The 25,155-nt window shown below is 44.5% G+C and overlaps 1 protein-coding gene across 7 annotated transcripts in view; it reads left to right on the top strand.

Moving 5' to 3' along the window:
- The window catches only part of LOC132895349 (prolyl 4-hydroxylase subunit alpha-2-like), a 422,856-nt gene that overhangs the window by 371,242 nt on the left and 26,459 nt on the right, over nt 1-25,155 (top strand). For 5 of the 7 annotated variants that reach the window (XM_060935865.1, XM_060935869.1, XM_060935867.1 and 2 more), the window contains 3 exons: nt 16,898-16,951; nt 18,548-18,607; nt 18,681-18,746. In XM_060935865.1, the coding sequence (XP_060791848.1) occupies nt 16,898-16,951; nt 18,548-18,607; nt 18,681-18,746 (180 nt within the window). The remainder of the gene's footprint in view (nt 1-16,897; nt 16,952-18,547; nt 18,608-18,680; nt 18,747-25,155) is intronic. The other 2 variants (XM_060935866.1, XM_060935871.1) reach the window with 1 other exon arrangement.

The raw sequence follows: 25,155 nt of genomic DNA on the forward strand, positions 1-25,155 counted from the left end.
AGAATTCTGGTTGGATATTTCATGAGTCTTCATGGTAGAATTGGCAGAGGTCAATAGCCTAGTAAACTAGACCCAACCGCCTAGCGGCCAAAAATATTTTTTGCCTAGCGAATGGGTCTAGCCTTGCACCATATAAACAAAAACACCCCGGGCATCAAATCGTGCCCGCCAATCACAACGCAAGGTTTTTGTTTGGATTCTTTGGGCGGGCTTTTGCAGGAGTGACGACAAAGCTGCGCGGCGCTGGAGAAAGCGCAACAGGAAAGATGGCTATGGGCTAGTGAACAGCGCGCGTTTGACTCCGCTTTGGAATCAGTTTTAGAAGAATTAGACTTGGAGTTTTCATTGAAACATGAGCAGGAAGAGGCTCTCCGCTCATTTCTTTTCAAGAAGGACGTTTTCGCGGTTTTGCCGACCGGCTATGGCAAAAGTCTGATCTACCAGCTGGCTCCGCTCGTAGCCAAAAGGATGGGCTAGTTTGTACAGTATGAAGAATTAATAAGCAGCTTTGAAACATTACTTTTTGATTGTTTCTTATTTTCCCGTTATTTTAAATTTAAGGGAAATTATTTCACCAAACACCACTAAATAAAAACTCTCAAAAACAGTTTAAGCAAACCCTTGAAAAACACTTGGAAAAAAAATGTGTATGTGGTACAGACTCCAAACTTGTGGTCATTATCTCCAAACTTCTTAATATCTAGAACCTGTTTATTAATTAATACGCATTTTGAAAAATTATTTAATTTCAAGGCCTCCCCCACTGCTTTCTGTCGCTCTGACTATGTCACAGTCACTGTTGCGCTGATTGGTCAGAGCATTGGCCTATACGCACAGAGACAGTTTGAAAGACAGTGGTTTGTTCCTCCTACCCGCTTCGGAAATGTCTACGGATCGAGGCCAGACTAAATATTCACATTTAGTCTGGCTTGCCAGGCTAAGAGTTCAATTATTATTTTTTTCTTTCTCTTGGCATGGACTTGACTTATAAGCACGGTCCATATATTTTCAATAGGGTTGAAGTCAGGGCTTGTTTTAAGCTTAATATTAGCCTGCTTTATCCTCCACAACCAGCTCTGATGCATGTTTGGGTTCATTGTCCTGTTCTAAGTCCCAAGTTGTGTTCAAGTTTCTAATGGTTTATGCTGAAGAATTCTGAGGTAGTCCTCCTTCATTATTCCATCCACTTTGTGCAGTGAACCAGTTCCACTGGTAGTAAAACAGCCCAGAGCATGATGCTGCTACCACCACCACCAGCTTATACAGTGTCCCTCTGTACATGGTGGTCATTGTGACCAAACAACTCAATCTTTGTCTCATCTAACCATACAGCTATCCTCCAGAAGGCTTTTTTCTTTGTCCATGTGGTCAGCTTCAAACTTTAGTTAAGCTTGAAGGTGTCAGTTTTGGAGCAGGGGGTTATTTCTTGGATAGCAGCCTCTTAGTCCATGGTGATCTGAACTACAGTAATCAATCAGCTTCCAGTTCATAGTAGGGCTGTGCCATGGTGGGTCCCAGGTTGTTCCTGACCATCCAAACCAATTTCCTTTCAGCTGAGAGTGACCGTTTGGGCTTTCTTGAAGCAAAGTGGCTTGGCAAAGTGACTACACCTCACAATAACTTGAATACAATTGTTTGAACTGAGCTTGGAATTTGCACTTGTTTAGAAATGGCTCCAAGAGACATTCCGAAGTTGTGTATATCTGCGATCCTCTTTCTGAGATCTGCACTGAGCTCCTTGGATTTTCCCATTTTACTGTGTGTTGGTCAAGCCAATGAGTGCTGTAAACAAACCCTTTTTATGAAGGCACAGAGAAGCTACCAGCTGTAGTCAACCCTGATCACTAACAGCAAGTTCAGAGGCCTTGGCAAGATAAGAGACATTTTGGAAGTTTCAGCACCTCTGAATTAATAATCTAAGTGAGCATATATACATGTTTGACCCTGTATGTATAATTTTGACCCTGTGTTGATTTCAGAAAACCCAAAGAAAATTAAAACTTGTGCACCAAATTCTAGTCTTTTTTTTTCATTAAAGATGTATGCTGTCCAATCATTCTGCCATAGAAGAACAGTTCAAAGAAATTACTGAAAGCCCAAATATTGCCATGACATTCATGTCACTGTATGTAAACTTCTGACCACAACTGTATATGTCATCAGAAGTTCTCTTAGGATAGTTACAAATACTACCAAAAAACCTTTCTGGCACTGAAAGCTTTAAAAAAAAAAAACACACACACCAAAAAAAAAAAAAAGTAGAACTATAAATCAAAAGTAGAAATATTGATTCAATTTCTTTACTCAAGTACAAAAGTACAGGCTCTGAAATGTACTCAAAGTAAAAAGTAGCCCTTTGAGGAACATTTCTAGTCGGTATTTCTGTGCATATCAAACTGAACGGGGATCGACACTTGCACCCAGAAGGAAGCAAACACATGCTTTCTTAAATTCATGATTAAATAATACCATATTTACATATAATCAAGGTGCTACACTACAAATATTTTAATAGCCAATTACTTTTTGACAAATAAATGATCCACTTGCATGTGTAGTCGATTGACTAGCAGCTAGCTGTGCTAACTGACTACTCACATGTATATAATGGCAGGCATGACTTGTATCAATGGGCTAGCAGAGCTCTCCCCCCCAAACACGCACACCAAACATCTTTCAAAGGGAAAAGGGAAATCAATAAAAGGGTTTCATATTTTGTGCATCCACATCATCTTATCCCTGGTCAACAAATATTTAAAGAGGATTGTTTGAGATTTTTTTTTAAATCAAGCACACACACACAGTGGTTGTACAAAAAAAAATCCACAGAAAATTGATATGAAGTAAGGCTGTGGACTAACTGAAACAAGTCCAGCGCTGTAGGCAGAGATACACTCTGCTGTAGGTTCATGCAGCCAATCGGTGACGTGACTACACAATGTGCCACGCCCACATAGTTTGAGGTCCAATGGGCTAATATGTTCTAGCCCATTTTGGTGACACTGCCATAATATGCTCACAAGTAGGCATGTTATGGACTCAGTTCCAGGTGTCATGATCATGAACAAAGTGAATTATTTAACCCGGTGTTTCTCAATCTATGGGCTGTGGACTGGTACCGGTCTGTGAGAAGATTACTGTCGGTCTGCAAGCCTGCCTCTGCACTAGTAGTCAGTATTATAATTTCAAACTATTGGTCACTGTCAATCAGATTATGTAGAAGAGCCATTGGCTGGCTCTGCTCTCAGTGCTTTTGTCACCGTGTGCCACGTAGCATAAGTCCCACGCCCCCATTCTAGAATGTTAAGCGTTCCCGCCCGCACGAGGTTGCACACTTGCACTTATTCATTCATTCTGTCCCAAGTCCAGTCATTCGCGCGCACACGCTTTATGAGAGCAATATAATGGCATGTTCAAAGCAAGCTACTCTTGACTCTTTCTTTGGAAAGCGCCCATCTGTCAGTGCAGATACACAACATGAGCCAGAGGCAAAAAAATATCGCCCATTCACTTGCAATTACGACCCTTCATACATACGATTCGGCTTTATTTCAAGTGATAGTTGTCCCCCGAAACCAATCTGTGTTATCTGCCAAAACATGCTAAGCAACGAAGCTATGAATCCATCCAAATTACGCCGGCATTTGGAAACTAAACATTCGCGTCTCAAGGATAAATCGGAGGATTTTTTCAGAAGAAAACTTGATGAATTGGCCACCCAAACTAAAGTGTTGAAAAGTAATTTGACCGAGAATGAAAAGCTAACAAAGGCATCATACATGATTTCACACCACATTTCCAAATGTCAGGCACCTTTCACAATTGGGGAGAAGCTAATTATGCCTTCGATTGTTACTGCTTGGAGTGAGATGTTGGGTCCGGCTGCTGCAGCCAAAGTAAAAGATATTCCTCTGTCAAATGACACGGTCTGTCGTTGAATTGACGATATGGAGGCAGACATTGAAATGCAAATTTTAGAAAGGGCGAAGTCATCTGACTGGTTTGCCATTCAATTGGATGAGACCACGGATCTCTCTAACTTGGCTATGCTTCTGGTCTACATCAGGTACATGAGGGGCGGTTTCATGAGGATTTTTTGTTTTGTAAGGTGCTTCCAGGGACCATAACCACTGGAGAAATATTCCATATGCTTGATGGGTACATCTCTGAGCATGGGTTGATATGGGGGCGTTGCGTCGGTGTCTGCACAGATGGGGCAGTGGCTATGACCGGCAGGCACAACGGAGTTGTTGAAAAAGCTGTTTCACTATCAGTGCAGGCAACACACTGTGTTATTCATCGAGAGGTACTTGCCTCTAAATGCCTATCCACAGAGCTTCATGAAGTTTTAAATCAAGTGGTCAAAATAGTGAACTTCATTAAGGCCAATCCGACAAATTCCCGTCTATTTACAGCTCTGTGTGATGAGATGGGTGCAGATCATGTTCATCTGCTCTTGCACTCTGAGGTTCGTTGGCTGTCACGGGGTAAAGTGGTGAACAGAGTGTACGAGTTGAGGCATGAGGTTGAGGCATTCTTGACAAATAAACAGTCCAATCTTGCCGATCACCTGCGAGATCAGTCTTGGCTTATAAAGGTAGCTTATCTTTCTGACATCCTGGACCACTTCAATATGCTAAACCTGTCGATCCAAGGCCAAGCGTGTGACATTTTTCAAGCCAATGATAAAATCATGGCTTTCAAAAAGAAGCTCTCAGTCTGGACCAACAGAGTTAATAGAGGTGTGTTTGACATGTTTGGCTGTCTCTGGCTGATGAAGGTGTGGATTTGGGGCAGGTGCCAGCAGTGATCGCGCAACACCTTACCGAAACACTGCGTCATTTTGATTCATACTTCCCCTCAAAATCCCATCTCACGGAAAAGCAATGGGTAAGAGATCCGTTCACCAACCCAGAAACGAGCGCTCTGCCACCTGTGGTGCAGGATAAACTTCTGGAGCTTTTGTGCGATGCTGGTCTGCAGTCGAAATTTGGTCGACTTTCTCTGTCTGAATTCTGGCTGTCATGCTGTAATGAATATCCCCAGCTGAGTGAGATGGCAGTGAAAACACTGATGCCTTTCCATTCAACATACCTCTGCGAGCCTGCATTTTCACATTTGACAGCCACAAAAACAAAATACCGAAACAGGTTTGTGGCAGCGGGGGCGTGGTCAAGCGCCGCTCTGTGACAGGAGGGCGGAGTCGGGGAAGGTAAGTGGCAGAATCGCGACACCTGAGGGTAATTAACCTGTGTTTTGTGTGTGTTTTCCCCAGTAAACCGTGCCCTACTTAAGGAGGGAAAGGGAGAGCGGAAGGGAGTTTCTTCCCGAGCAGAGACGACGGTGTGTGTGCGTGTCTCTGACTGTCGGTTTATATTGTTAGACTGAAAAGTTCGGCAATAAAGCCTTCTGTAAACCTTGATCTCTGTCCTGCCGTCCTCTGTGCTCCACCCACACGCTATTCACGCTACAGTGGTGCCGAAACCCGGGAAGGTGGAGCATCAGTCCTGCAGCCCCATGGAATCCTCCCCGTTCGCGGACTTGGTCCACGCCCTCGCCACGGCTCAGCAGAGCCAGCACCAGGCACTCGTCACGCTCCGGAAGGAGCAGGAGCGCCGCTTCGAAGCCCTGGTGCTGGCTCAGCAGGAAGATCGAGAGGCGTTCTGGCGTCTCCTCGCGTCGGCGGGGTCCACCAGCGCCCCGGCCGCGGGCCCGTCTCCCCTCACCTTAACTAAGATGGGCCCGCAGGACAACCCTGAGGCTTTCATCACGTTGTTCGAGCAGGTCACCGAAGCCTCGGGGTGGCCGATGGAGCAGCGCGCGGCGCGCCTCCTCCCCCTCCTGACGGGAGAGGCGCAGCTGGCCGCACTACAGCTCCCCGCCGATCGCCGGCTGGCCTACGCCGACCTTCACCGGGCTGTCCTCCAGCGCGTGGGGCGCACGCTGGAGCAGCAGCGCCAGCGCTTCCGCGTGCTGCGGATGGAGGAAGTCGGCAGCCCGTTCGCGTTCGGCCAGCAGCTCCGGGACGCCTGCTGGCGGTGGCTGACGGCCGAAAATCGCGACGCCGAGGGAATCATCGACCAGGTGGCGCTGGAACAGTTCATCGCCCACTTACCAGCCGGAACCGCGGAGTGGGTCCAGTGCCACCGCCCGGCGTCGCTGGATCAGGCCGTAGGACTGGCGGAGGATCATTGGTGGCTGTTCCGGTGGCAGGACAACCAACGACATCGTCTTCTCTCTCGTCTCCTCTCTCTCTTTCTCCCCCCCCTCCTCCTGTGTCCCGTCCTCGCCCCATTCCCCCACCACGGAGGCAGGGGCCGGCTCCACCCCAGCCGGCCCGCCGCACCCATGGTGCCCTCCCATTTCATCCTTCTGTGTCTGTCTCTCCCCCCCCTCAGGTGAGTGAGCCTCAGAACACAGCTGCAGAGGGAAGGCCCGGGCCGTTTTGCTGGCGCTGCGGGGAACCGGGCCACCTGCAGCAACAGTGTGCAGCAATGGAGGTGGGGGCGGTGGTGCGGATCCCCGACGCGCCAGAGGCTGCCCTCGATCGGGCCGGAGCGTATCGCATACCGGTAAGCGTACAAGGGGCTACATATCAGGCGTTGGTGGATTCAGGCTGCAATCAGACCTCGATCCGCCAAAGCCTGGTGCAAGACGAGGCATTGGGGGGAGCACAAGGGGTGAAGGTGTTGTGTGTGCACGGGGATATTCACAGCTACCCGTTGGTGTCGGTCCACATACATTTCAGAGGGGAAAAATCAATAGTGAAGGCGGCGGTTAATCCTCGCCTTACCCACTCTTTGATCTTGGGGACTGATTGGCCGGGATTTCGGGGTTTGATGGCACGCCTAGTAAAGAGTGGGTCCTGCCAGTTGATGGGGGAGGGTCCCGGTGTCGCTTTGGCTGGAGCTGCGGTCACAGAGCCGTCTACGTCATCTCCGCGACAGAGTGAGGAGCCCCCGGCCCCTCCTCTTTCTATTGGGGAATCCCTCGCGGATTTCCCACTGGAACAATTGCGAGACGAGACTCTGCGACATGCGTTTGACCAAGTGAGAGTAATCGATGGTCAAACGCTCCAGCCGAACGCCACCCCGTCCTTCCCCTATTTTTCTATTTTGAAGGATAGGTTATACCGAGTGACGCAGGACACTCAGACGAAAGAGCGGGTCACCCAGTTGTTAATTCCAAAGAGCCGCCGGGAATTGGTATTCCAGGCGGCTCACTTTAATCCCATGGCTGGACACCTCGGGCAGGATAAGACACTCGCCCGGATAATGGCCCGATTCTATTGGCCGGGGATTCGCGGCGACGTCCGTAAGTGGTGTACGGCGTGCCGCGAATGCCAGTTAGTAAATCCAGCGGCCATTCCAAAAGCGCCCTTGCACCCCCTACCATTAATCGAGACCCCGTTCGAAAGAATTGGGATGGATCTCGTCGGGCCATTAGACCGGTCAACACGAGGGTACCGCTTTATATTGGTTCTGGTGGACTATGCAACGCGATACCTGGAAGTGGTGCCTCTTCGCAATATCTCAGCACGCAGTATTGCAGAGGCCCTCTTCCACATCATCTCCCGGGTTGGAATCCCGAAAGAGATTCTGACTGACCAGGGCACCTCGTTTATGTCACGAGCACTGAGCGAACTATATGGGCTACTGGGTATTAAGCCGATCCGCACCAGCGTTTATCACCCACAGATGGACGGTTTAGTTGAACGGTTCAATCGCACCCTCAAGAATATTATCAAAAAATTCGTAAGTGAGGACGCACGTAACTGGGATAAGTGGCTCGAACCCTTGCTGTTTGCAGTGCGAGAGGTCCCCCAAGCCTCCACGGGGTTCTCCCCGTTTGAATTATTATATGGGCGTAAGCCGCGCGGCATCTTAGATGTACTGCGGGAAAATTGGGAGGAGGGACCTTCACAGAGCAAAAACGAGATTCAGTACGTTATGGATCTGCGCTCAAAACTCCACATGCTCACCCACCTAACTCAGGAGAATTTGCGGCAGGCCCAGGAACGGCAAACCCGCCTGTACAACAAGGGCACGTGCCTTAGAGAGTTCACTCCGGGAGATAAGGTACTCGTCCTGTTGCCCACGTCGAGCTCCAAATTAATCGCCAAGTGGCAAGGACCCTTTGAGGTCACATGGCGAGTCGGGGACGTCGACTATGAGGTTAGGCGAACGGACAGGGAGGGGGCACTACAGATCTACCACCTCAATCTGCTAAAACTCTGGAACGAGGAGGTCCCCGTGGCGTTGGTGTCGGTAGTTCCGTAGAAGGCGGAGCTGGGGCCGGAGGTCCAAAAAGGGACATTGGCATCTCGTACCTCTCCGGTCCCCTGTGGAGACCACCTCTCCCCGACCCAACTCACGGAGGTCGCCCAGTTGCAGGCCGAGTTTTCGGATGTGTTCTCGCCCCTGCCCGGTCGCACTAACCTCATAGAACACCACATAGAGACGCCCCCGGGGGTGGTAGTGCACAGCCATCCTTGTAGATTACCCGAACACAAAAAAAAGGTGGTTTGGGAAGAACTTCAGGCCATGCTTGAAATGGGCATCGTCGAGGAGTCCCACAGTGACTGGAGCAGCCCGGTGGTCTTGGTTCCCAAGGCCGACGGCTCGGTCCGGTTCTGTGTGGACTATAGAAAAGTCAACGCGGTGTCTAAATTCGACGCGTACCCAATGCCTCGTATTGATGAGCTGCTTGATCGACTAGGCACGGCTCGCTTTTACTCGACACTGGATTTGACGAAGGGATATTGGCAGATCCCCTTGACTCCATTATCCCAGGAAAAAACGGCCTTTTCCACACTGTTCGGCTTACACCAGTTCGTCACACTTCCGTTTGGGCTGTTTGGGGCGCCCGCTACGTTTCAGCGGCTGATGGACCGGGTCCTCCGGCCCCACGCCACCTACGCAGCCGCTTACCTAGATGACATCATTATTTATAGTAATGACTGGCAGCGGCACCTGCAACACCTGAGGGCCGTCCTTAGGTCACTGAGGCGGGCGGGGCTCACTGCCAACCCGAAGAAGTGTGTGATTGGGCGGGTGGAAGTACGGTATCTGGGCTTCCACTTGGGTAACAGGCAGGTGCGTCCCCAAATTAATAAGACAGCAGCGATTGCGGCCTGCCCGAGGCCCAAGACCAAAAAGGGGGTGAGACAGTTCCTGGGGCTGGCTGGCTATTATCGTAGGTTTATACCTAATTATTCGGACGTCACCAGCCCGCTGACTGACCTCACTAAAAAGGGGGCGCCAGATCCGGTCCAGTGGACGGAGCAGTGCCAGCGGGCTTTCTCTGAGGTAAAGGCTGCACTGTGTGGGGGGCCACTTTTACACTCCCCTGACTTCTCTCTCCCTTTTTTGTTGCAGACGGATGTGTCGGACAGAGGGCTGGGAGCCGTTTTGTCCCAGCAGGTGGAGGGAGAGGATCGCCCCGTCCTATACATCAGCCGAAAGCTGTCAGTGCGTGAGGGGCGCTACAGCACCATTGAGAAAGAGTGCCTGGTGATCAAGTAGGCGGTCCTCGCCCTCCGTTACTACCTGCTGGGGCGCTCTTTCACCCTCTGTTCGGACCACACGCCCCTCCAGTGGCTCCACCGCATGAAGGATGCCAACGCGCGGATCACCCGTTGGTATCTGGCACTCCAACCCTTCAACTTCAAGGTGGTCCACAGGCCGGGGGCGCAGATGGTCGTGGCGGACTTCCTCTCCCGTCAAGGGGGGGGGGGGGGGAGTCAGCTGCGGGCCAGACAGGCGCCCAGCCTGAGTCGGGCGGTGGGGGTATGTGGCAGCGGGGGCGTGGTCAAGCGCCGCTCTGTGACAGGAGGGCGGAGTCAGGGAAGGTAAGTGGCAGAATCGCGACACTTGAGGGTAATTAACCTGTGTTTTGTGTGTGTTTTCCCCAGTAAACCGCGCCCTACTTAAGGAGGGAAAGGGAGAGCGGAAGGGAGTTTCTTCCCGAGCAGAGACGACGGTGTGTGTGCGTGTCTCTGACTGTCGGTTTATATTGTTAGACTGAAAAGTTCGGCAATAAAGCCTTCTGTAAACCTTGATCTCTGTCCTGCCGTCCTCTGTGCTCCACCCACACGCTATTCATGCTACAAGGTTCAACTCAGAAAACACACTCCGAGTGGCCTTGTCACCCTGACTTCCTCATTTCAACCTGTTAGTGGCGAGAAAGCAGGCACATCCTTTGTATTAGAATGCTGACTTTTCTTTTATCAAATCTCTGTGGGTGACTGGGCCTGTCATTTGAGGTTAAAAGTCAGCACGTAGCCTACGTTCAGTTCTCCCTTCTTCATACTGGGACTCTGTAATCAGTCAGTATTAGGTCTACAGTGGGTCTTTAGGTTTCTCGGTTTGAGGTCCCATGTTTCTGGTAGACCTTTTTATAAGTGTGTGTATGTTATTGAGGCACTGTTTGGCAGTGCTTCAAGTTCAAAGGTGTAGTTTAAAAAAAAATCTAAAACACAAAAGTAAAAAAAAAATCTTGGTTTAATGGTTCTTACACAAATGGTAATAATAATAATAATAATAATAATAATAGTCAAATTATTGGGCCTACATATCAGTATATTTATGTAATTTGGCAATAATCTCAAAGCCAAAGCACTTCTGTTAGTTTCCCTTGTTTAATAATAGTTTAGGCCTAAGGAGTAGTAATAATAATAACTAGATTGTGTTTCCTCTGCAGAAACTGCTGGAGTGTGCTTGCTCAAATGAAGCCACATTCTCTGCTTCTCTCTGTCTCTCTCTTTCTCTACATCTCTCTCTCACCCAATCACTATCCCCACCAATACACATTGTCACACAGTGTCATGTTTTAAAAGAAGGATTTCAGAGCGCTTCGCACTCTGTTTTGTGTCAACACGCGAAAGTTTGGCCAAGACACAAGGCAGATTCTCATACAAAGATGACAGGCTGGCAAGGTGCCTTATAGGGACATCCCAGAGCATCACTAACATCAAAATTTCGATGTAAGTCTAAGTCCGTAAAGAGAGATGCCCCAAAACACGTTTTTGCTCATTGTGGCGCCCCCTAGTGGCCATATGACACCAAATTTGATGAGGGTACATGAGCTGGTGCCAAAAGTCATTGCAACAAATATGGTCTTGATACGTCACAGCGTTTCTGAGATATGAGCTAAAATACGTTTCTGCTAATTGTGACACCCCCTAGTGGCCAAGTGACACCATATTGGATGAGGGTACTTTGGATGGTGTCCAAAGTCAGGCCACTAAATATGGTCTTCATAGGTCAAAGCGTTTCCGAGATATGAGCTTGCTTCCTGGTTGGTGGCTTTGCCATCGATTTTGATTGGCTGCCACAGGCAAACGCTTCGACGTATGAGAGCGAAATGAATATCATTCATTAGGCATGGACTGGAGATCATGTGTGCCAAGTTTCGTGATGATTGGACAAAACATGCGGCCAGGGTCACTTAACTCTCACTTTGGACAAAATTAAAAATGGCGGAAAATCTAATGAGGCGGGAAATTACGTCATAGGGTGCGTTGGAATCGTCTAGCTCCAAGGATTCCAACGGCGCCAGACTTATGAAAATCGGACAGACGGATCAAAAGTTACGTGCATGAACGCATGTAAGCCTTTGATCAGTTGGTGGCGCTACAGCGTGAGACATACCAACATGTAACTCAATGAAATCAATCAGGTTCCACTCCTCTATCAGTGTACCATGTTTCATGACTGCACCCCTTATGGTCTGGCCTCCCGAAGGGAAAATCTGTGTTTTGCATCGAGCGCCCATTCATTTCAATGGGAAATTTTTTTTTTGAAAAACGTGAATTACGGGTGAATGACAAGGCATATCGAAAAGCTATATACAAGCACACATCTGCGCTACAGGCTGGACAAGTGAGAAGTGGAACGGCATCTCTAACTCGAATGGCCCGGTAGGAGTAGCGGCTCAAAAAAGTGAGTGGAAAAGAATAAAAAGTTTAATAATAATAAAAATAATAATAATAATAAAGGCGTCAGAGAACAATAGTGTGCTTGCTTTGCCAGCACACTAATAATAATAAACGCGTCGGAGAACAATAGTGTGCTCGCTTTGCAAGCACACTAATGAAACTTAAGAACAACAATAGTGTGCTTTTGCAAGCACACTAATTAAAGCCGCTAGCGGCCTTGACGGGCCCTTGCACGTGTGGTTCCGCAACCCAGGACATCCTGCCACCCAACAAAACAGTCACATGTCATATATTCATCAAATGTTCAAAGGTGATGTGTATGTAGCAAATGCCATGACTGCTTGACAGATGAGAGATAGACAGACAAAGACTGTAAGTGTGTGTGTGTGTGTGTGTGTTTCTGTGGTGTGAAAATGTACATTTATATATGTACAAAACTATACATGTCTCCTCCTTATCTCTATCTCACGCTGTAATCTTAAGTCATCTTAGCTTTCCTGTGTCTGCAGTGTGTGTGTGTGTACATACATGCAGAGTTTTCATATGTCTGCAACAAAATGCACAGTGATGGCAGGTCACTAATATATAGATTTAGGCACTGCCTAAAAGCGGAGCTCCCATCTGTTTCTGGGTTGTAGAATTTTCTTATATCCTAGCCAGTCTCTTTTGTTTTATTTCTTTACTGGCTAGCACTGGCCACTAGGCGGTGTGTATGACTGGTAATTACTAACACTGACCACTAGGTGGTGTGTATGACTGGTAATTACTAACACTGACCACTAGGTGGTGTGTATGACTAGTAATTACTAACACTGACCACTAGGCGGTGGTATGACTGGTAATTACTAACACTGACCACTAGGCGGTGTGTATGACTGGTAATTACTAACACTGACCACTAGGTGGTGTGTATGACTGGTGGTACACGTACACGGACAAACCACAAAAAAATCGACTCGGGTTTACCATTTTTTCTTAGGTAGATTAGATTAGGGTGGCACGGTGGTGTAGTGGTTAGCGCTGTCGCCTCACAGCAAGAAGGTCCGGGTTCGAGCCCCGTGGCCGGTGAGGGCCTTTCTGTGTGGAGTTTGCATGTTCTCCCCGTGTCCGCGTGGGTTTCCTCCGGGTGCTCCGGTTTCCCCCACAGTCCAAAGACATGCAGGTTAGGTTAACTGGTGACTCTAAATTGACCGTAGGTGTGAATGTGAGTGTGAATGGTTGTCTGTGTCTATGTGTCAGCCCTGTGATGACCTGGCGACTTGTCCAGGGTGTACCCCGCCTTTCGCCTGTAGTCAGCTGGGATAGGCTCCAGCTTGCCTGCGACCCTGTAGAACAGGATGAAGCAGCTAGAGATGATGAGATGAGATGGCATATCTTTGGACAGTTACTGGTCATTTGGCAATTTTCTAGAATCCTACATTAGACAAGAATGGGTTAGACAACAAGGTTATCTTTGGACAGTTACTGGTCATTTGGCAATTTTCTACAATTCTGCCAATGCACTCCTGTTAGGTCTTATTTAGCCAAAATATTGTTATGCTAATATAAGCCTGCTATTTGTAACAAGTACTACTAACAAAAAAAATAAAATAAATAATAATAATAAACTATGTATGTATCTATCTATCTATCTATGGAGGCGCACACGATGTGTGTGTGTGTGTGTGGGGGGGGGGGGGGGGGGGGGGTTGTTTCAGGGGGGCGCACAGAGGCGTAGGCCTATGCAGGGCCTTGCAGCACCAAGGCCTAACATTACTGGGCCCCAGAGCAAAGAAGTTTGAGAAACCCTGATTTAACCTATCATTATTTTTCTGCTAAAATATGTTTGGAGGAGAAATTGAAAGATGATAGACTCGTCATACATTGCCTAATCAAAGTACAAATTACACAAGGACAGATGACAAAAGCACAAGTTTAGTGGGAGTTTTTGTTTGTTATGCCTCCGCCACTATAAGGTGCAGGAGGCATTATGTTTTCGGGTTGTCCGTGCATCCATCCGTCCGTCCCGAAACCTTCTGTCCGTGCGTGCGTGCGTCCGTGTGTCCGTCCATCCCGAAACCTTGTGAACGCGATATCTCAAAGGCTAATGAAAGGAATTTCACCAAACTTTCACCATTTGTGTGCTTTGGGACAAACATGAACTTTTGAGATCAAAAGGTATAAGGTCAAGGTCACTGTGAGGTCAAATGTCTGTCCGAAAACCTTGTGAACACAATATCTCCAAGGCAGATGAAAGGAATTTCACCAAACTTTCACCATTTGTGCATTTGGGGACAAAGATAAACTGATTAGATTTTGAGATCAAAAGGCCTAAGGTCAAGGTCACTGTGAGGTCACATGTCTGTCCGAGAACCTTGTGAACACAATATCTCCAAGGCAAATCAAAGGAATTTAACCAAACTTTCACCATTGGTGCATTTGGGGACAAAGATAAACTGATTAGATTTTGAGATCAAAAGGTCTAAGGCCAAGGTCACTGTGAGGTCGAATGTCTGTTCGAAAACCTTGTGAACACAATATCTCCAAGGCTAATACAAGTAATTTCACCAGGTCATGATTACTGTGAGGGCAAATGTCCATCCCCAAATCACAACTTAATAAGGCGTGTAGTCTACCAGGCGAAGGCATCCCCATCGATGCCGTTGGCATCGAGTTCTATCTAGTTTTTGTTTGTTTAAACAAGAGTTACAAATTTTCTGTCCTGTGTTTATAAGAAACACAGTTCAAATTCAAATGCCAAAAATTATATACGGGCGGCATGGTGGTGTAGTGGTTAGCGCTGTCGCCTCACAGCAAGAAGGTCCGGGTTCGAGCCCCGTGGCCGGCGAGGGCCTTTCTGTGTGGAGTTTGCATGTTCTCCCCGTGTCTGCGTGGGTTTCCTCCGGGTGTTCCGGTTTCCCCCACAGTCCAAAGACATGTAGGTTAGGTTAACTGGTGACTCTAAATTGACCGTAGGTGTGAATGTGAGTGTGAATGGTTGTCTGTGTCTATGTGTCAGCCCTGTGATGACCTGGCGACTTGTCCAGGGTGTACCCCGCCTTTCGCCCGTAGTCAGCTGGGATAGGCTCCAGCTTGCCTGCGACCCTGTAGAAGGATAAAGCGGCTAGAGATAATGAGATGAGATGAGAAAAATTATATACACTTTTAAATTACATATTAGTGATGTATATCATTCACTCTGCCCCCCCTCCAAAAAAAAAAAAAATTATTACCAGCCACCACTGTACAACAGCAGCTTATAGCTATCCTTACCCTTATAGGCTCCTTACATGCTTGCTAATAACTTATTTGAAGAGTTTGAAGAGCATACATCACATACACCTAAAGCATTTGGTATTTAATTCAAACAGTATGTTTGCACAAAAACATTTAAATTCTCGCCTCGTCTCGTCTTCCGCTTATCCGGGGCCGGGTCGCGGAGGCAGCAGTCTGAGCATGGAAGCCCAAACTTCCCTTTCCCCAGACACCTCGGTCAGCTTCTCGGAAAGAACACCGAGGCGTTCCCAGGCCAGCCAAGAGACATAGTCCCTCCAGCGTGTCCTGGGTCTTCCCCGGGGCCTCCTCCCGGGGGGACATGCCTAGAACACCTCCCCAGGGAGGCGTCCAGGCCATGTCCCAACAGCTAGCCGCTGTGTTCGGGGATCAGGTCGTCGAGGCCCCTGCCTTCGACTGCCGCCCAATCCACATTGCACCAGCCCCCTACGGCTACCTCTGTAGGTGGTGAACCCACAGAAGGTTGGGCCCACGTCACCGCTTCGGGCTGAGCCCGGCCGGGCCCCATGGGCAAAGGCCCGGCCACCAAGCGCTCGCATACGAGCACCAACCCCGGGCCTGGCTCCAGGGTGGGGCCCTGGCTGCACCATACCGGGCGACGTCACGGTCCTTGATAGATTGTTATCCATAAGGGGTTTTGGTGAACTGCTCTTAGTCTGGCCTGTCACCTAGGACCTGTCTGCCTTGGGAAACCCTAACAGGGGCGTAATGCCCCTGACAACATAGCTCCTAGGATCATTCAAGCACACAAACCCCTCCACCACAATAAGGTGGCAGTTCTAGGAGGGGACATTTAAATTAAGTTTAAAAAACTTTTTTTTTAAACATTTAAATTATTAAGTTTAAAAAAAAAATTGCCTCGGTTTGCTGAATTTGAATGCAGCTCATGTTTTAGTGAGGGTTGCCGGATTGGGTTGTGATCATCAGTGTTGTCTTTTCTATGTGTTACTGTCCCATCCATTTAGGTTGAAATTGGTCTTCTTGTTGGGAAGGTGCGCAATGACACACAATTTTTTTAACTAATTGATAATTCCCCTCAAGTGCATTAAAACTAAAGTAACAATACTGATTTGAAAATGTAAGGGGTGGAAAGTACAGACATTTGTGTTAAAATGTAGGGAGTAAAAGTAAAAAGTTGACAGGAAAAATAAATCCTCAAGCAAAGTGCAGATGCCTCAAAACTCTATATAAGTAGAGTAAGAAAGTATTTGTACTTCATTACTTCTCATCTCTACAGCTTGATAGAAGAAGAAGAAAGTCCAATTTTAAATTATTTTTGAGGCTATATCATTATCATCTGGATAGTGGAAAATATTTTCACTAAAATATGAATTGGATGCAGTTTTTATCATCCACCCAATGTTTACACCTGATTATGCTCATTTTGATTAAAATGACCTACTGAGTAGATGCAGCCAGTATGGAAGATTGTGTGTATTTGTTTCAGTTCTTTGCTATAATAAAAAAGGATGTTAAAGAAAAGAATGCTTTTAATAAACACTGTATGAGCAAGATTTTGTGTGTTTTTGTTTTTTTGTTTGTTTGTTTGTTTGTCTTGTTTTTAACCTGGTCACTTGGTTTTATGGTCAAATTGGCTTGTTTTGTGGAGCAAATAATTGATATATTATTGGAATAAAAACTTTGACTTTTTCGGTCATGACATCTTAATTTTTTTTCCCAATCTAGGTTGCTAACTATGGGGTTGGAGGTCAATATGAGCCACATTATGACTTCTCAAGGGTAAGCACATTGTGCAAGGCTTTTTTACCTTCACTAAATTCATCCCCTAGTCAGTGATTGACCAATCATAGCTTAACATATGTAACTAGGCATGGCACCTCAACAAGCTTTCAGTACGTTGTGTGTGGGATACCTGTAAATCAATAGTGCAAGAATTTATGGATTCTGAAATTTCACAGGTGGCGCGGTGGTGTAGTGGTTAGCGCTGTCGCCTCACAGCAAGAAGGTCCGGGTTTGAGCCCCGTGGCCGGTGAGGGCCTTTCTGTGCGGAGTTTGCATGTTCTCCCCGTGTCCGCGTGGGTTTCCTCCAGGTGCTCTGGTTTCCCCCACAGTCCAAAGACATGCAGGTTAGGTTAACTGGTGACTCTAAATTGACCGTAGGTGTGAATGTGAGTGTGAATGGTTGTCTGTGTCTATGTGTCAGCCCTGTGATGACCTGGCGACTTGTCCAGGGTGTACCCCGCCTTTCGCCCGTCCTGGATAGGCTCCAGCTTGCCTGCGACCCTGTAGAACAGGATAAAGCAGCTAGAGATAATGGGATGAGATGAAATTTCACAATTTTTAAGACCTTCACTAAATTCATCTCCTAGTCAGTGATTGACCAATCATAGCTTAACATGTGTAACTAGGCATGGCACCTCAACAAGCTTTCAGTATGTTGTGTGTGGGTTACCTGTAAATCAATAGTGCAAGAATTTATGGATTCTGAAATTTCACAAATCACAGAAGGAGACATGGAGGTTTGAACATTGTGAAAGACTGCATTACCTGTTTTTAAATAAAATGTATTTATTCTGGAATGCCTTCAGATCCATGTTGGAGACCTAGGAGATCTGCTCCTCTCTGAAATTTTTGGATCACAAAATTACTATGAATATGACAGGGTAAATCTTTTATCCTTGTCATGAAATACTTCATTGTTAAAATGCTTCATAGGCATGGTTAGCTTGAAAGCTTGTCCATTGTAGCTAAATGACAAAGGGTTACTTATGTATTAAATGCTTATTCATAAGATAAATTGGGAATTGGAATGAAAATTGCTAACCACATTTTAGGGAATCATATTATTAGATTACCTTAAGGTTTACCAATGAGCATAATAAAGCACATTTGTATAAATATTAGCAACAGCCACTTTGTAAGATTTAATCCGAATAGGTTTTATTCAAATCACTAATCATGAATTATTTCTAGCAAAGCATACCAGGAAATTCAGTGAAAATGAAAAGTCACCATAATATTGCTAGTTCAAGTGCAAGTACTGTACCTATTTAAAGAAGCTACAAGATCTGTATTATTTCATCCTTACAGCTGACATAGTTTGTTGTTACAAATAATTACAAAACTACGAGTTGGTAAATATTTTAATTAAAGCCAAGTGAACTAGGATGTACTTCAAGTTCATTAGAATTTACAGTATTTGAGGGTTAATACAAAATTTAACATTTCCTCAACTTTGCAGTCCTACAAAATATTTTTTTGTGTCATTTTTGTGTCTATTTTGATCACTGTTTCCATGTGGTGAGAACCTCAAAGATGGGAGCCCTTCCAGTTGATCAGTTCAGTTTGGTTTTAAATTTTAAATGTCTGTTGCAGCGTCCTTTTGACAGCAACCTCAAGGTTGATGGAAATAGGCTTGCCACCTTTCTTAACTACGTAAGTACATGTGTGTGCTCTGAAACAAGCTGTTTCTTTACTCTGTTTTTACTGTGAAATTTTATCTTCATAGAAACATGAGACTGAGGCTTTCAAATCGTTAGGCACAGGAAATCGTGTGGCTACTTTTTTAAATTATGTAAGTATGTATGCCATGTGCCCCCTCCCCCCAGTGAGAATAATGAATTTTTTAATAAGTGACAGTTCCAGGGATATTTCACCAGTAAATGTGCTCTTTTTCAATATTGCTATTATGTGTTATTATTTAATGTGTTTTTTTAATATTAAAAAATAATTTTTTGCTTAATTGGGTATAGGTAAAATATCTGTACATTAATTAAAATTATTGTAAAGTAATAGCTGCCCACAAGTCTCACTGTTGTATCACACTGGTTATAGAAGGGTGCCATTTAACATGATGACTCCTTCTGGCATATTCTTTATAGTGTTCCTGAGCTTTATAGTGTTCATGAGCTTTTACCTTACATGGGTGCTATGGCATTGGTTTCTTGTTTATTAAATATTTATTATTATTATTATTATACATACAGGATACTTTTTTTGATGGAATAAAAACTTATTCTATTCCCTTCTAATGGGTTTCATTCATTTGGTTTGATAGCATGCAATATTATTAGCATATTGCTTATCCTACGTCTATTACATCACTCTACCTAATGGAGAATGAGCGTTGAATATGGTTTACAATATTGCATGATTGTCAAGACAACATGATGTCACACGTCGGAGCTGATGCAAATATTCAATGAGAGTTTTCTGCGGTGCATGCACAGAAGCATTTCTTTGTTCATTGGCAGTGCCTGCAGTAAACTGTCACAATGAATTGAAAATGCCATAAGATGCTTATTACACATAAAACTTCCACGCTAGCGAGCAACTGTGGCAATTTGTAAACCAACATGGCCACCAGCTTTGTTCCATTAAATGTGTATGTATAATAATAATAATAATAATAATCCATTCTCGTCTTTGACTCATTCAATATCATGCTAGTTGAATGCCAGCCAATGTTATTTAAATATGCATAATTGTAGCAAATAATTACAAGACCATTAGGCCAAATGTTGCATGGGTCACAATATCAGCCAGTGCTGTTTCAGCTAACACTGCAACATTAACATTTTAATGCCAATATGTGTATGTACAGTCAGGTCTGCAAATACTTAGTCATTGGCAAAATTATTGTTAGTGGACAATTGGTTGATTATCTGTTCCTTGGCCAGGTGTGAATAATGTTCCCCCATTATTTCACTTACAAGTAAGCAGGTAAAAAGTCTTTCAGTTTAAATGTTCTAATTGTATTGTTAACTCCTCAATATGAAGTCCAAAGAGCAAGAAAAGTCAAACAAACCTGTCAGGGAGAGAGGAAGAACATTAGGTGTGGCCAAATCAACTGTTTGGTACAGTCCTACAAAGAAAGAATGCACTGGTGAGCTTAAGAACATCATAATGTATGAAAAACTACAGAAAACAACTGTGGTGGCAGAAGAATTCCCTGTTGAAGAAAAACTCATTCACAGCAGTTGGCCAGATCAAGAACATCCTCTAGAAGGTAGGCACATCTGTCTCAAAGTCAACAATCAACAGAAGACTTCACAAGAGTAAATAGGGTTTTCCACAAGATGTAAACCATTATAAGCCTCAAAAACAGGAATGCAACATACGAGATTGGGGGGATTGAAAATGCCTGTAGATTCTATGGACAGATGAGCCAAAAGAGCAACTTGTGCCAAAATGATGGGAAGATGATGGCAAATGCTCTGAAAACTGCTCATGATCTGAAACATACCAGCTCATCATATGGCATGTGCATGGCATGGCCATGAATGTACTGGAACTGGTAGCCTTCTTTTTATTGATGTGACTGTTGACACAAGCAGCATGAATTTTGATGTGTATAGGTCTATTGTCTGCTAAGATTCAGCGAAATGCTTCAAAACTCTTTGGACAGCACTTCACAATGCAGGGGACAATGTCCAAATGTATACTTCAGAAGCAATGCAAGACTTCTTTTGAAGGTAAAAAAGTGGAATGTTCTGTAATCCAGTCACCTGAACTGTGTGCAATTGAGCATGTACAGTGGTGCTTGAAAGTTTGTGAACCCTTTAGAATTTTCTATATTTCTGCATAAATATGACCTAAAACATCATCAGATTTTCACACAAGTCTTAAAAGTAGATAAAGAGAACCCAGTTAAACAAATGAGACAAAAATATTATACTTGGTCATTTATTTATTCAGAAAAATGATCCAATATTACATATCTGTGAGTGGCAAAAGTATGTGAACCTTTGCTTTCAGTATCTGGTGTGACCCCCTTGTGCAGCAATAACTGCAACTAAACATTTCCAGTAACTGTTGATCAGTCCTGCACACCAGCTTGGAGGAATTTAGCCCATTCCTCCATACAGAACGGCTTCAACTCTGGGATGCTGGTGGGTTTCCTCACATGAACTGCTTGCTTCAGGTCCTTCCACAACATTGCGATTGGATTAAGGTCAAGACCTTGACTTGGCCATTCCAAAACATTAACTTTATTCTTCTTTAACCATTCTTTGGTAGAACGACTTGTGTGCTTAGGGTCATTGTCTTGCTGCATGACCCACCTTCTCTTGAGATTCAGTTCATGGACAGATGTCCTGACATTTTCCTTTAGAATTCACTGGTATAATTCAGAATTCATTGTTCCATCAATGATGGCAAGCCATCCTGGCCCAGATGCAGCAAAACAGGCCAAAACCATGATACTACCACCACCATGTTTCACAGATGGGATAAGGTTCTTATGCTGGAATGCAGTGTTTTCCTTTCTCCAAATATAATGCTTCTCATTTCAACCAAAAAGTTCTATTTTGGTTTCATCCATCACAAAACATTTTTTCAATAGCTTTCTGGCTTGTCCATGTGATCTTTAGAAGACTGCAGATGAGCAGCAATGTTCTTTTTGGAGAGCAGTGGCTCTCTCCTTGCAACCCTGGCATGCACACCATTGTTGTTCAGTGTTCTCCTGATGGTGGACTCATGAACATTAACATTAGCCAATGTGAGAGAGGCCTTCGGTTGCTTAGAAGTTACCCTGGGGTCCTTTGTGACCTCGCCGACTATTACACGCCTTGCTCTTGGAGTGATCTTTGTTGGTCAACCACTCCTGGGGAGGGTAACACTGGTCTTGAATTTCCTCCATTTGTACACAGTCTGTCTGACTGTGGATTGATGGAGTCCAAACTCTTTAGAGATGGTTTTGTAACCTTTTCCAGTCTGATGAGCATCAACAATGCTTTTTCTGAGGTCCTCAGAAATCTCCTTTGTTCGTGTCATGATACACTTCCACAAACATGTGTTGTGAAGATCAGACTTTGATAGATCCCTGTTCTTTAAATAAAACAGGGTGCCCACTCACACCTGATTGTCATCCCATTGATTGAAAACACCTGATTCTAATTTCATCTTCAAATTAACTGCTAATCCTAGAGGTTCACATACTTTTGCCACTCACAGATATGTAATATTGGATCATTTTCCTCAATAAATAAATGACCAAGTATAATATTTTTGTCTCATTTGTTTAACTGGGTTCTCTTTATCTACTTTTAGGACTTGTGTGAAAATCTGATGTTGTTTTAGGTCACATTTATGCAGAAATATAGAAAATTCTAAAGGGTTCACAAACTTTCAAGCACCACTGTATTTCACTCGCTGAAGGAAAACCTGAAGGCAAACCCTCCCTAGAACAAGCAGGAAGTGAAAACAGCTGCGGTAAACACTTTGCAGAGAATCACCAGTGATGGATCCCACCTTCTGGTGATGTCTGTGGGTTCCAGGCAATGGATTAACAAGTATTAAAAATGACAGTTTAATTTATGGTTGTTAGGTTATCCACTGATTACTGATGCATTGACACTACATTTAAAAAAAAAAAACAGACATGATTCTGAAGTGGAAATTATTGCATGAGCTCAGGGACACTCCCGAATATCATAGTCTGTGAACACAATTTGTCACTGCATCCACAAGTGCAAACTAAAACCATATATAAGCAATATCCAGAAACACCACTGCCATCTCTGGGTCTCAGCTCATTTATGATGAAATGAAGCAAAGTGGAAAACTGTTCTGTGATCTGACAGATCGAAATTCGTTTTGGAAATCATAGGCACTGTGTCTTCCAAGCTAAAGAAGAGAGACACCATCCAGCTTATTAGTGCACAGTTCAAAAGCTAGCATCTGTGATGGTATGGGGTGCATTAGTGAACATGGCATGGGGAGCTTGCGCTTCTGGAAATGCATCATTAATGCTGAACGATTTTATATATATAACTGCAACTGATTTATGTTAGAAGCACACACAACCCAATATGAATAGACCATCTTTTAATTATGGACAGAGGTCTGAATAATAGCAGGGTTAGAATTCACACAGTTGGATAGCACTCTATCGTTACATGCTGAATAGCTGGTGTTTCTTTCAGAATAAATATGCAGTAGTGATGATGTAAAAAGCAATGGGGCAACAAGGAAAAAATGTGTGAGAGAATGAAAAAATTTATATAAAATCTCCTGCGACCCTGTAGAACAGGATAAGCGGCAACAGATGATGTGTGTGTGTGTGTGTGTGTGTATATATATGCAGGTGACCTTTCTCATGGAAGGTCTAGCTTATTTCAGCAGGACAGTGCCAAATCACATTCTGCATGTATTCTAACTGCGTGGTTCCGTAGTAAGAGTCCAAATGCTAAACTGGCCTGCCTGCAGTCCAGACCTGTCTTCCAATGAAAACATTTGGTGCATTATGAAGTGCAAAAAGCAACAAAAGATACCTCAAACTGTTGAGAAACTAAAATTATGTATCAGACAAGAAGGGAGACAAGAGTTCACTTTTAAAACCACAACGATTGGTCTCCTTGGTTCCCAAACATTTACAGAGTGTTGTTAAAAATAGATGTGTTGCAGCACAGTGGTCAACATGCCCCTGTCCCAACGTTTTTGAAATGTGTTGCTGGCATCAAATTCAGAATGAGCATGTATTTCCCAGTTTCAACATTTGATGTTGTCTTTGTACTGTTTTCAATGAAATATAGGATTTACATGAGTTGCAAATCATCACATTCTGTTTTTGTTTTACATAGCATCCCGCCATTTTTTTTTTTTTTTTAATTGGGGATGCACGCTAAATCTGTCAAAATACAATTCAATAATATTAGCTATGGTTGTTGGCGAGGTGAGCATGCAGTTTCTAGCTGAAAGATTATGGGAACTATAACTGTCTCTGTGCATCATACAGGTCAAGCCATTGAAACTATTTTGTGAAATTGATCTTATATGCGACACTGCAAAATTCATTTTATAGATGTACAGACACTTCAGTCTGCAGTTCAGACAGTTGGATTTCCCCAGTGTGGCTGCTTGCTTTTTACTAATAGTATAGAAGTATATACAAAGAAGTGGAAGGGTTATGATGGGAAGAAGACCCTGAGGTCACTTGCATACTCATATGTCCTTGTATTCTTTATATATATATATATATATATATATATATATATATATATATATATATATACACACACACACATATATGCGCACAGTGGTGCTTGAAAGTTTGTGAACCCTTTAGAATTTTCTATATTTCTGCGTAAATATGACCTGAAACAGATTTTCACACAAGTCCTAAAAGTAGATAAAGAAAACCCAGTTAAACAAATGAGACAAAAAATATTATACTTGGTCATTTATTTATTGAGGAAAATGATCCAATATTACAGTGGGGCAAAAAAGTATTTAGTCAGTCACCAATTGTGCAAGTTCTCCTACTTAAAAAGATGAGAGAGGCCTGTAATTTTCATCATAGGTATACCTCAACTATGAGAGACAAAATGAGAAAAAAAAATCCAGAAAATCACACTGTCTGATTTTTAAAGAATTTATTTGCAAATTATGGTAGAAAATAAGTATTTGGTCAATAACAAAAGTTCATCTCAATACTTTGTTATATACCCTTTGTTGGCAATGACAGAGGTCAAACGTTTTCTGTAAGTCTTCACAAGGTTTTCACACACTGTTGCTGGTATTTTGGCCCATTCCTCCATGCAGATCTCCTCTAGAGCAGTGATGTTTTGGGGCTGTCGCTGGGCAACATGGACTTTCAACTCCCTCCAAAGATTTTCTATGGGGTTGAGATCTGGAGACTGGCTAGGCCACTCCAGGACCTTGAAATGCTTCTTACGAAGCCACTCCTTCATTGCCTGGGCGGTGTGTTTGGGATCATTGTCATGCTGAAAGACCCAGCCACGTTTCATCTTCAATGCCCTTGCTGATGGAAGGAGGTTTTCACTCAAAATCTCACGATACATGGCCCCATTCATTCTTTCCCTTACACAGATCAGTCGTCCTGGTCCCTTTGTAGAAAAACAGCCCCAAAGCATGATGTTTCCACCCCCATGCTTCACAGTAGGTAAGGTGTTCTTTGGATGCAACTCAGCATTCTTTCTCCTCCAAACACGACAAGTTGAGTTTTTACCAAAAAGTTCTAT

This window comes from Neoarius graeffei, chromosome 12 (assembly GCF_027579695.1).
Source record: "Neoarius graeffei isolate fNeoGra1 chromosome 12, fNeoGra1.pri, whole genome shotgun sequence".
In the NCBI taxonomy this organism is placed as follows: Eukaryota; Metazoa; Chordata; class Actinopteri; order Siluriformes; family Ariidae; genus Neoarius; species Neoarius graeffei.